We start from the raw sequence: 14,197 nt of genomic DNA on the forward strand, positions 1-14,197 counted from the left end.
TTCATTCTTTGTAAAACAAGTAAAAAACAGCTCATATTTAAAACATTTTTTACCTTCCAGACGCAAATGAAATAGGATCCCTGCCAAACCACTTGACCGCACGATTTCTAATATAAAATATCGATTTGGAAAATATTTCGTAAGAATCGGTTTGACCATCCTCCCCCCTCCAAAATAAGAGTATGTAAAGATTTTTCTAGCCCCCCTGCCCAAGGACCCTTACGTAATTAATGAATGGCCCCTTACAGGAGAAAAATGCGGCAAATTACCTTTCAGAGACAGATTCTAAAGATCAGGCAGAATTTAACATTTTGAACAGAAAATACTAGGAAAAGCAACCTAGAAAATAATAAATCCCATTGAAAAGCTATTGCAGTAACAATGCCATAAGAATCAGAAATTTAAAAAATAAGAATAAAAACTTCCAGTTCCCGACATTCAATTGAATTTTGACGTGTTGAATTCATATTATAGCTTTCATTATCGTCAATAGCGTAATTATGAATATTTTTTTAGCACAGCGTAGGGTAAAAGCTCCAGTAATCGGCCATTTAAGAGATCGGTAGTTGATTTTTGTTAAACTATAAATTTCAGCAATCAATACACCAACAAAATCATGGAAAAACTTTAGGCTGTACCTTTCTGTTAATGATTCAATAACTTGTTTATGGAATAAAAATTTTTATTTTAAAAACCAAGCTTTTGTTAATACTAGAAAATGCTGCAGTAGTCGGCCATAGAAATCCAGTGCTCGGCCATGCATCAACCCAGTAATCAGCCGTTTCATTTTCATTACTCTCATGAGGTGTGAGTGAATAAATTAAAAAAATTAATTTGAATTTTGACATCTTGAATTCAAATTATGTTTTTCGCAATCACGAGTGTGTATATTTAGATGTGGGTATGTGTATGTGTGTGTAGGCATGTGTGTTTGTGTCTGTGTGCTGGTATAAGAGTGTGTGTAGTTGTGTTTATGTTTATGTATGTTTTTGTGTGTGTATGTGTAGGTGTCTGTATGTATGCATGTGTGTATGTGTTTGTGTGTAGGTGTATGTGTGTGTTTGTGTGTATGTGTGCGTGTGTGCGTGTAGTTGTGTAGGACATGGATGCAACCTGGAGACGGCTTTCGCTATAGGAGCAGCATCGTGAGGAGCCCGTCGACGGTGTTGGTGCGGAGGGTGCTGGTGGGAAAATAAAATGATAGCACGCCAAAAACAGTCAAGTGAGAACAATAAGCAATCATGATTGCTCAATAAAAATGAATGCGAAACTCTTACAGCCTAACTGCAGTGTACTTACAGAATGGATTCTGCATTCTGGTTGTCTTCGTAACGTTTAGCTTTATATTATCTTCCAAACTGCAATCAGTTTGAATATGCATCACATGCAATATTTTCTTATTATTTATGTTCTACATCAGCGGTTCTCAACCAACGCGGGAAGGTAGGGACGGACCCTAGGGGTCGCAGAAGAATATCAAGGGGTGCGTTAGGGTATATCAGATAAAATAAAATTTAAAACAAGCAATGACATTTGATTTTATGGTCACATGTGAATATAAATAACAGTGTCATCTCGCTCATTAATGTTGTGAAAGTAACTAATGAGCACACTATTTTGATTTCCTAGAGAAGAAAACCCGAGGAATTAAATATTTGGTTATAAAAAAGCAGTAGCAAGAAGTGTTTCCAACGTTTGAAACAATTAGCCTTAGTAAAATCAAACCAACAACGTAAGATGATTTGATAAGAAAGACGATAAATCACCATTTGGTAATGACATGTTAAGTAATAGAATTTTTATTCTAAACGCAACGATGGACTGAATGTACAACATCTGTTTTCAAAAATTCTGAACTTAAATCACGTTAAAAGCAATAAAATGATGAAACGACTTTTTTTGTCGAAAAAAGTTAAGGCACAAAATTTAAGCATTTTTTTTAAAGAAGAAATGACGTTAGGAAGAGAATTTTTACTCAAAACAGCTAAATTGTCGTTGAGTCTCTACTTTATTTTAATTACTATTTGATGAACATTAGAAAATCCATATTAAGTACTGGGTAAATCACCAAACAGTATAGAACCAGTGATCAATCTGCCATGGCCGACTATTGGGAAAAGCATAAGAATTTAGTACCCAGTGATTGGCCACCTCTCAAAAAATTATTGAATTAGAAGCTAATTTAGTCCATTATTTCCACTTTTAAATTTCCTATATTTTTAATATTCCTTTGCACATTTGGTGCTAAAGACATTCTCTTACGTTTAAATTTTTGGTACCAAGCCGACACTGCATGTTTGCCGCCACATTTTCACCCGCGACATTTCGGAGGCGACATTTTGAACCCAAACCAAAAAATGCCATAGCTCTGCTTCAACCCTGTCTTAATCGTGGTTACTTACTGCTTCTTACTGCATTATGTGCAATAACTTTATGGTGGTTGCTTCCAATTTGAAACTGGCATATGTATCATGAACTTTTATCAACTATGCTATGTTCATTTCATAAAAATTTAAACTGGTATTATTTTATTTATAGCTAGTCCAAAGCCATGTTGGAAAAAGAAAAAAGTGAGCTAAAAAGTAAGACAATTGTGACTGAGAAACAACCAGAAAATGGCAAAAAATCAATTTTCAATATCAATAAAGAAATGTTGCCTTACAAGCTTCATTTCTTTTTATTCATTGGAGGTAAAGTAAGAAAATATTCTCTTATAATGCACTTTTTAAAAGTAATAAATATTTTTTCTTTAAGAGGATTTTTCAACTTATTAGATATTTTCTATTATTTTAAATACAACTTACGTACCTTTACAATTTTACGTTTTTAATACAGCATACACTTGTGCCCAAGGACACACAACCATGTTTACCCACGGACAGCAATTTTTAGTCACCTTGGGTCACACTTGAGTCTTCTTACGATCCTCTAAATGGTGCCTTGTCATCAACGTTCAAAATTTGCTTTTAACAATAATGATGAATTTGAAGTAGGGCTTGAAGATATAGTGCTGAAGTAACCCCCACCTGTTGTAGGATCTTCAGACCGCCACTCCCCCTGTTTTCATTTAAAGTCGACTTTTCTAGATTTTTGTTGATTTAATCTAAACTGAGTTTTTTGTGATGGGTTAATTTCAGTTAAAGGTTTCAATTTGCATATAAATTGAAGTTATTATGTAGGTACATAAAGACATACTATCATGAATCCAGTTTTTTTAACATATTAATTGTTCATAACATCATTAACTCTCTTAAGACTAATAACTTTTTTAAAGAGTTCACTGATGTTAAAGATTAAGGAAAATTTAAAAAATGGGAAAAACATTCGATTAATTTTCAAAGTTTAATTTCTGTTGCATATTTTATTTAAGGTTATTTTCAATGGATGTTTGAAGTATTTCAACATAAAATGCCTTATGAAAATGTACTGAGTATAATTGAGTTCCTCAGACCTAGTTATGTATTATTTTTTTACATGTCCATGGGTACAAAGACACCTGCCCGCGGGGTGAACGGGTTGTTGTACCCACGGACAAAAAAGATGTTTATTAAGAAAAAAGTTTTGAGGTTGAAAGCTTTGAGATTTTCACCTAACAAAAATTGCCAAATTAGAAGATAAATTGTAGATTCTGCAGAAAATTTTTCCGATCGATTATCCATTCCCAGACCAGCGAAAATTGAAAAGTAAATTGTGTTTGTGAGTACAGCAACTTCCCCTATGTTTTTTCTCTCTCTCTCTTTTCTATCAATTTCAACATGATAAACGATACAATAAAATTTTTACATGATACTGTTTATTCTTCATAATACTGTTACAAATTATGTAAATAGTAATTATTTTTACGATCAATTTGTTGTAATCTAACTGAATTTGGCGTTTATTCTATTATCTTTCATCTAAAATTATCTTAGTAACGTAACCTGCAAATAGTTTCTTGTAATGTACATACAACCCCCTAACATTTGACTGAACTATGTGGTCCCCCCCCCATTTCTGAACGATAAGATTTGTGAATGGAATAAAAAGAATATATGAGAAATTTGTAGAACTTTGTAGGATTTTCTAGATATTTTTTCGCTTGGTATAAAACGCCGAGCGTCTTGTGAATGAGAGCAGAGTCAGTTGGGCTTTTTAACAGTTTGAGATTCGTCTGGGTCGTTGTTCTGTTTATTGTGAGGCATTTGCGCTGTGTTTTTGCGTGTTTGGATGTAAATACGTGTGCCATCGTTGAGTTTACGGTGTTTAATTGTTATTTGCTTAATTGCTGATCATTGATTTAGCAGTTGTAACTACATTTCCTGTATATAGCTGTAAACAAATCTCCTGTGCTTTTCTCAATAACTGTGTCGTCACTCAAAGAAAGTTTGAAGTTGCATCGAACATGTAACAATACTAATGTTCATCGTTTTGTTGCTTTGTTCTACTGTAATGCTGTAAAAATTCACTTTTACGCTTATTAGTGCAGCAACACAGTAGGGTTGTTTCCGAATTTTTAAAAGTATTTTTTCCTGAAGAGCTTAAAACCATACCTTTTAACTGTTTTTAAAATAATTTGAAAAAGTTTAGTTTTTTTTTAAAAATATTTTACTTGGTGCACAGATTCAGTTTCATTTTTAACGCATCTGCTCATGACATCACAAGTGATGAGATGTCATTAACAGATGCCATCAGGGCAGAGCTCATTATTTTGGCATTAGATAAAAATAAAGATATTATAGCGTAATGATACTAATGAAATTTATGTTTGCTTCAGAAAAGCCTAAAGTCAAAATTCTCATTTTCTTGCTATTAATATTACTGTTTTATGGCAACCTTTTTTTTTTTTTTCAATGTGTAAACATTCAGCTCGCCATTGGAGTAGTGCGCCAAAGTGCATCACTTCTGACGTCATCCAGACCACGGGTTATTTCCAAAATCGAACACTCAAAAAAATTAAATAAAAAACCAATGTTGGGAAAATAAAAGTTTGTTTTCTGGCTCCATTTTATTTTTTGGTCGTTATTCTTCCAATTTCAGAGACTAAAAGTAGTACTATTGACCGGAGGAAAAACCCCATTATGTTTGTGTTATGTTTCGGAAAATTTTCGAAAAACCGATACGAGATCACCAGGTAGTAACAAATACCGAATACCAAAATTGTATTTCTGGTCCGGCATTGCAATCACTACACCACAGACACCCCTTTCCTGTTGGCATGCCACTGTTTGATCACCATAAATATCGATTCTCAGGTAATTATTTACACTGTGAAACAAAATCAGTATCAGTCCGAATTAAGGATATGATTTTTTAAGGCACATTTTTTTTTATAAGATTTGTCGAAAATATAACGCTAAAAATATTGCAGAGGAATTTCTTCCTTTTTTTTTTTAGTTATTTTGTTTTAACAAAGAGTAAGTAAGTGCTGAACCAACAAGTTTGTGTGTCCGCCGTACGTAGCTTTCAAATGAATTTTGTTAAACTGAACAAGATTAAATAGTGACTACTATTCACATTTTTCTATTACATAAGTTAGTACATTCATGGAGTTATAATAAATTAATGGATTACTGAAATAGACCATTATTTTTCTTCCAAAACTCTAAAGCTCAATTTTTTTTTTCGTAAATAGATCTTGTATTTTGCTGTATTTCTATAAAATTCCTTAAATGAAGAATTATCGAAGAACTGAATGCCAGTTTTCTCTCACTACTTTCTTGTTGTGTGGTGAACTTTTTTGCACTGATAAAGAATCTCTATTTTAGACTTGTATCAGCTGTACCTTCTTGATAATTTGTGTTTTATTTGCACTGATTTTTCACTTCAATTATATAAAATTCCTTGTTTTAGTGTGTTTAAGTTCCGTAAATGTAATTTTAGTTAACCATGTAATTTTACATTAACAAAGCCCATACTAAATATAAACTTTGTTTGCCTCTGCTTATTAAGCTAAAAGTTGCGTTCACGTAAACAAATACAAATTGAAAAAAAAATACGTTGTTAAAACTAAAGCTTCTAAGCTACAAATATCATTTTTTACCATAAAATAGGAATTTTCTCAAACTTCTTTAGGTTTTTCGCCGCATAAAATAAGAATTAAAATAATATATACTTAATCACGAATTTAAACTCCTTTGAATTGTTATTCACTTTAAGAAATCTTAATATAAATGTAGAGTTGATAGTTTTCGCAGTTTTTCTTAGAATTGATCTCTGTAATAAAAGCAAATTCACCAGAAATCCAAAACTCAAAATTATATTTGTTTCTATATAAAATTATCTAAAATTTTACTTGACATTATGAAAAATGGATAAAAATACTTACACTGTTTTATTTGTGTCATCTGTTTCTCTCTCTTTCTCTCTAAGTAAAAAAAAGGTACTTTGAATATTTGTTGGAATGTACTTGAAGAGTAAACGGAACAATTTTCGAAGTTGGTTGTCATATTTTACTTCTGGCTATTTACATTTATTTTACTGTAAACCGTCTATTTAGTTTGATATCTTACTTTTTAATCTAAAACACCTTCCTCTAAAAGAGTTACATTTTTGAAAAATTGAATGTTTTTATTTAACACCATAAATAATTTTGAAAGCGTAACATAAATTAAAGTAATACGAATTTTTTTAAAAAGTGTCGACAAAATAAAACATTTTTGCAAAATACATATTTTATTATTACTTATAAATGTTAGATTAAAATTTTTCTTTCAGCCATGGGAGCGGTTCTTCCATACATTCCAGTACTTGGTATGAACAATCTAGGACTTTCTGCATCAGCATTGGCAGCAGTTTATACAACTCACCAGTTCATATTCATATTTAGCAAGCCAGCAATCGGCTATTTAGCAGACTATTTCAACAAGCTCAAAGCTATAATTATAGCTTTGACTGCCATTCAAGGCATTACGTTGTTCTTCTTGTTAGCCATACCTAAAATTGAACATACGGACAACACCAGTACGAATGAAATAAAAAATGACCTCAGAGAACATTTTTGCAAAGTGTGCAGCATTTATAGGACACAAAACTTTTTGATTGGTACACGATATGAACAAGAACTGTGTAGCAGTGTTTTCAATAATGAAACTTTTGGAATCAACACAGTTCTTTGTTTCCCGGAATATGACACACTTCTTGGTAATTCTAATGATTACCTAATTTCAAACGTTTTATGTGAAGTACCCTCACCACAAAACCTGAATCATATTATTCAGGAGCTCAATAGAAGTGATTCATCCTCTTTCAAAATCACAATTTTTTCTCGAGCGAAAAATCCAAATTTGACAATGTGTGCTGAAATAGGAGAATATGCTCCTGCGTTAAGTCAACCAACTATTTTAATGGAACCTGGTTGTTACAGAGTCAAAATAAAGAATATTTCAGATGTCATGGAATTTTTCTCGTCACAAACTTCAAACTTCTTTTGCAATACATCTGGTAACGGTGAAGCAGAGCATACAAAAATACCAATCCTCAACACGATGAACACATACCAGTTCTGGCTATTTGCAGTGATAGTCATAATGGCTGGTGTGTGCAACAATTCCTTATTTACAATGGCTGATACTGCCTGTTATGAGAGTCTCCAGAAAACTGGATCAGACTATGGAAAACAAAGACTTTGGGGTGCCATCAGTTGGGGTGTCATTGCACCATTTGCTGGTTTTGTGAATGATTATACAAATAGCTACGTGACAGGGTGGTGTCTCATGGGCATTTTATGCGTACTGGAAATATGGAACATATCAAGAGTGGATCTAGTCAAACCCCACTTTTCTCAAAATATTCTGAAAGATATTGGAATCGTCATGCAATCTAAAGAATTCATGTTGTTCACTTTTGGCGTATTTATGAATGGAATAGCTACAGGCATAATTTGGTTTTACCTCTCCTACTTCTTCAGCGACATTGGGGGGAATCGATTGATGATTGGATTAGCCCATACTATACAATGCTTTGCGGGAGAACTTCCGTTTATGTTCTACTCAGAATGGATGATAAAAAAATTGGGACATTTCAACATTGTTACGCTGGCAATATTTATGCATTTCCTGAGGTTCTTATGGTATAGCTATTTCCGTAATCCTTGGATGATGCTACCTATAGAGAGTGTGCATGGGTTCACTTACGGTTCATTCTATGCTGCAATGACGTCTTATGCAAAATTGAGCGCAAAGCCAGGAACAGAAGCGACCACCCAGTCTGTTCTCTGTACATGCTATGAAGGCTTTGGTAAGTAAAAAATATTTACCTTATCTTCTGTCAAAACCGCAACAAAAGTAGGGATTATCTGTGTACCTAGGGTCTATATGGACTTAATCTCACTTCATTCTATTAGAATATTTTTTCTCTTCAAACTTTACTGTTAGCTTGAATGAGTTGCAACTTCAGTCGTTATTTTGGAAGCGTTTTGAAATCGTAAAGCTGAAGCAAGTTATAAGTGAAAAGCTGTTTTATATGAGCGGTTAAGAGCAAAGGCGGTGAAGCAAGTTATAAGTGAAAAGCTGTTTTATATGAGTGGTTAAGAGCAAAGGTGGTGCAAGTCAATAAACCAAGATTTCGTTTAAGTTAATAGTTTAGTTTCCACTTTTGCAGAAAACACTACCGTTGTTTTTGTGTAGAATTACTTCCTATCTCCACCCGCAAATGGTTGAACCTAGACTACACTGCTTTCGCATGAGGTTAAAATTAGTTTTTGGTGGTGTAATAACAAATGGGATCGTTTCCAAAATTTTAAAAGTATTTTTTTCTGAAAGAGCATGCTTAAAAACATAAGATCTGACCATTTTTTAAATAATTTGTTTAAGTTGAATATTTTTAAAAATAACTTAAATCGGTATGCTTTCATTGCTTATACTTCTGCCGATGACATCACAAATGATGAAATGCCATTCAATGTTGCCATTCACAGAACAAAATATTTAATTCACATCTTTACTCACGTTTATTGGCAACGATATGGTTGATAGCAAGCGTAGAGCGCAATTTTAATTCGCTTCTTGATTATCATAACGTGGAAACGCGATAGAAAGATGCGCCAAAGAGCATCATTTGTGACGTCATCAAGACCAGGCCTTGTTTAAAATATCGGACATTTAAAAAAAAATAATTAAAAAATAACTGTTGGGAAAATGAAAGTCATTTCTGAGTTCATGTGGTTTTTTATTTTTTTGCTTATTCTATTAGTTTCAGTGACAAAAAGTACTACTTTTGACTGAAGGAAATAACCCCATTATTAAAAAAATACTTACATTGCTTTTGTTCTCAACGACTCGTTGTGGTCTAAATCAGTGGTTTCCAACCTGGGAGTAGTCCCAAAGAGTTTTGGCACCTCCAGGGGGCGATAATTTCATGAGGGGTGACGGGGAGCAATGAGTATTTAAGACAAAATAAAAATAATAAACAGCCAGTGGATATCGAAACTGAAAACGAATACGAAACCGATTGTTAAGAGTTCGTACAAGGAATCACGTTAAAAATTAAACAAATTCAAGTTCAGGAGCTTTATCCTCACACCCCGGCTGAACCTTGAAGAACTATTTAACCATTTATTGTCAAGTTTATAAATTTTAAACTATCAATTTTTTATTGCAAAAAGTCGATGCTTTTAATTCCTCCAAATTCCAAATAAAAACAATAATAATATTTTCTTAAAAAAATTCTTCCTAAAGATCATTTTTGAAAGGTACACCAATGATCATTGTTAAACATATTTTGATTCAGATAGCTATCAGCTCGAGTAGGAAGAGACAGAGAGGAAGAAAAAAACATAAAAAAAGAGTACTTTTATTTATTTTTCGGTTTAAGGGAGACTGAATAAATATGCTTTATTATAAACATTTTACTTCAAATTAAAATAAATCATTTACCTATATTTTCGTTCACTGACTCCAACTTATGATTTTTTCAATGAAAAAAAGGGAGGGGGGAGGAGATATAGGTGTCAATTAACCGTTACAGGGGGACAATGGGAACCACTGCTCTAAATCTCTCTCTCCCTCTCCTTTTTTTTTAAATGAAAAGTTATAAGTTTCATTAAACTCTAATAAATAATTCTGTTCATCATAACCGGACTAACGTAAGTCACATAATCGCTACTTTACAGGAAAGAGGAAATACGTTTCCCTGGTGCATACAAATGATGAGACCTGCGCTCTTTTAACATTGGTAAAACATTACAAAAGATTTTTTTTTTTTTTTAGAATTACGTTTATATGGCTCGATGCGAAATAGAATTCTACAAGCAATGCACTAAAATAATCTGAAAATCACAATTTTTGAACTAACGCTGTTTTAGCTCTGAGGTACAGAATTCTGTTTGGATCATTATTGTAACAAACGATGAAAAAAGTCCCTTGTCCACTCGAGTTTTTCAATAAAATTACCCAGTCTTGCACTTTAGTCCCATGTTGTACCTACCGTATGTTTTGTACAAGTTTCTAAGCTTTATGGAAGGGTTCTTTTGGAAGGTGATTTTCAACTATTGTTACAATATTAAATTATGTATGAAAATACTTACAGTTCACTCTTAACTTGACGCATTTATTTCCTGACCTGAAAGTGTTCCTTTCTCAAAATCATAAACATGTATTATTGTTTTCTTCTCATTACTCAAATGGAATGATAACACTGAAAAACAAATTTTAACGAATTTTCTGTTCCTCAGTGTACATTGGGTGTTTCTAATAGATTTCAAGGTGCTGAAAAAGAATATGTTGGAAAAATTTTCTATCACCCTCCAATTTTAAGAAATTTCATTCATAAGTTTTGGCTTATACAGTTGGCTCTCTGTTTAACGACGCTCTATTTAACGACTTTCTCTATTTAACGACGGCTTTTCACGGCCCCAGATGGTCCACTTTAGTCTTAAAAGCATTTAATTTAAGGACGATTTCTACTTAAGGTCGATTTTTTGTGGTCCCTTGAGAGTCATTAAACAGACAGTCAACTGTATATGCTGTTTTATAACAGTTAAAAATTTACTATAGTTTTCTTTTAAATGCATTTGATCCATAGACCCCTTTTTTTTACTCATTACAGCGATAGAACATGTAACAAGAGAGTTGAAACTGATTTCCTTTTGATAAGTTTTATATATGCGACCTTGAGCAGATGGCGCTAGGCGCTCCGTATCATTTCGGTTTCACGCAAGATCACGGTAGCTGAAGTTATCTTTTGGCACGTAGAACTGCTCTGCCGTCGGTTCCAAAAGCTTATTCTTGCATAATGAAAGAATCCTATGAAAATATGAAGATATTGATTCATGAAATTGATTATTCACATCATAATTGGAGCATACGGGCAGCTTTCTAGCGTTCTCATTGGTCTGCTGCTGAATTATACAATATACTGCTATTTTCTGTGTGAGTGGAACAGCAGGACAATACATGAATATTATATCAAAAAAGAAATGGCCAGAGCGCAAATTATGTATTGCAGGTGAAAAAAAAATGCAAAACGTTCCTCTAATCGATTAAAAAATATATTCCCCCACTTTTACACATAAAGTTGGGATTAATGAAGAATTTCGTTAAATCAATAGATAAAGAGGGTGTTGATTTCAATATTTGTAGAACAGTTCCCATCACTCATTTATTTAAAAATTAAGAAGGTATTTTCATTGAACCACAGAGAAGAAAGCTTATGAAGGACCAAAATTTGGAAGCTAGTTTAACTGGTTTAGGAAAAACTGCATGGATTGATTTTAAAAATGTTGTGACACAGTTCTTAGAGAATAATAAAAGTCCTAATTATAAAAATTAATTTAAGACATGTTAAAAAGTGACAAACATTTAGGACGTTCCAATGTCACTGAATTTTTTTTTCTCTGAAAGTATGGGAGCTGTGAGCGACGAGCATGGGAAGCGATTCCACCAGGATATTTTTGCAATTGAAGCGCGATATCACGGACGGGTTACTCCTAATATGCTCGAGATTACTATTGGAATCTTATTAAAATATTATATCTTATTTCAGTTTGTGTTAGTGCCAATAATAAAGCATCCGCAGTTAAGGCAACTACAGCTACATAAAGTATGAAATTTAGGGATTTTTTTTACAAGTATCATTATTTTTTTCATCAAAAATATCTTTCATTTCTGTTTTATACAATTTTTATGCTTTGTAATTGTTTTTAAAATGGTAAATGACAATTATATTGTACATGCATTAAATAAATGTCATTAAATTGAGATTTTAAAGATTTTTGATTTTTCGAAAATCTGTGGATGATGGAATATTTTTATTGCCATATTCTTCTTCCGCAACCCCAAAAATATAAAAGTCACCTCTTACTTAATGAGGAACAGAAACCTTGTTGACCAGTGTAATTAATGTAACTATGTGTGATTCACATTTTGTATTACATCGATTGGTAATTTTGAAATTGTTTTCTCATAGGTGCTGGTCTAGGGTGCGTATTAGCTGGAATTAGTTTTGATGCATATGGGGGCTTCAACACATTTTTTTATGCTAGTATGTGCTGCGCTTGCGCTGCCCTGATTAATTTTGCATCTACTGTATATCTACAAAGAAGAGGAAAGACTATCAGTTTTTCCTCCCATGTTGTAACTTAAAACTGAATAAAAATTCAATACTTTGTGCCAGTCTTTTGTAATTTCATGACTTCTTTACTAATAATAAAGCTGAAAGTCTGTGTCTGGATGTCTGGATTTCTGGATGTCCGTGTTTCTGGATGTCCGTGTTTCTGGATGTCCGTGTTTCTGGATGTTTGGATGGCCGTGTTTCTGGATGTCTAGATCTATATATGTCTGTTACGCGCATAGCGCGTAGACCGTTCGGTTCGGCCGATTTTCATGAAATTTGGCACAGAATTAGTTCGTAGCATAGGGGTGAGCACTTCGAAGCGATTTTTCGAAAATTCGATTTTGTTCTTTTTCGATTCCAATTTTGAGAACATTTTACCGAGCAAATTATCATACCGTGCACGAGTAAATTACCAAATTGTCATAACGTGAAACCGTAACATGGGCGAGCAAATGAACACAGCAAATTGGTGAGAAATACATCATCCATTACTGGTAAATATAGAGGCGAACCAAGTGACCTTTTAATTTTTCTACTACGGGCAAAGCCGTGCGGGTACCACTAGTAGGTAATAAAAAGTTCAATGCTTATAGCTGCGTTTATATGAGACGTTTGGGAATGCAAAGCTTGACCACGGATAAATGACGGATGACCTTGAAATGGAAGCATCATTTGTAGCAGTGGCGTAGCTAGACCCGACTTTCGGGGGGGGGGTTACTTCTTTTATATATATATATATATATATATATATATATATATATATATATATATATATATATATATATATATATATATATATATATATAATATATATATATATAATATATATATATATATATATATATATATATATAATATATATATATATATATATATATATATATATATATATATATATATATATATAATATATATATATATATATGTATGTATAATCGCTTGGAATTTTTTCCTTTTCTTCATTTTTTTTTCTTTCTCTTCTCTCTTCTTTCTCTTTTTTTTTTTTTGAGACTAACTTTTCGGGGGGGGGTTTTGTCCCCAAAACCCCCCCCTTAGCTACGCCCCTGATTTGTAGTAGGTAGAATCAGACAGAAAGCACCGAGTAGAAAAAGGCTCGTTCTTGCGGATCCCTTCTACACTCTATAACAAAAAAATCGATGCACCAAGAAGGAATGATCCGATTGAGACGAAAATTGGTGTATAGGAAGACAATACTCAGAACAGTACATGTATAAATTCTCAGAACAATTGACTAATTTATGTCAGAGTTACAGTAACAAGTTCAATAAGGTATTGACCAGCCTCTAGCCTGAACACAAGCAGAAACACGGCGTAGCAAACACCGATAAAGCTCCCGGAGGGTGTCCTGCGGTATTTCCGTCCTAATTCGCACCAATTGAGGTCATCAACATTCCTTGCCAGATGCAATCGCCATCCCATCATATCCCAGATATGCTCGATGGGAGAGAGATCTGGTGATCTGACAGGCCACGGAAGAGTTTGACAAGCTTGCAGACAGTTCATAGCAACACGTGCCGTATGTTATCTGGCATTGTCCTGCTGAAAACCAGCCGAGGGTACTGCAAAAGGAACGGCAGCAAAACAGGTCTCAGGACGTACCACTGTGCAGTAAGTGTACCTCTAATAACGATCAAAGGGGTCCAGTTAT

At 33.4% G+C, this 14,197-nt stretch overlaps 1 protein-coding gene across 1 annotated transcript; it reads left to right on the forward strand.

Annotated features, from left to right (window-relative positions):
- Positions 1 to 7,173: 7,173 nt before the first annotated feature.
- Positions 7,174 to 12,557, forward strand: LOC129216383 (major facilitator superfamily domain-containing protein 6-A-like). The gene is made up of 2 exons (XM_054850601.1): positions 7,174 to 8,214; positions 12,382 to 12,557. Exons 1-2 carry the CDS (start codon positions 7,269 to 7,271, stop codon positions 12,555 to 12,557), a joined length of 1,122 nt encoding a protein of 373 aa, XP_054706576.1. The 5' UTR covers positions 7,174 to 7,268.
- The last annotated feature ends 1,640 nt before the right edge of the window (positions 12,558 to 14,197 follow it).

This window comes from Uloborus diversus, chromosome 1 (assembly GCF_026930045.1).
Source record: "Uloborus diversus isolate 005 chromosome 1, Udiv.v.3.1, whole genome shotgun sequence".
In the NCBI taxonomy this organism is placed as follows: Eukaryota; Metazoa; Arthropoda; class Arachnida; order Araneae; family Uloboridae; genus Uloborus; species Uloborus diversus.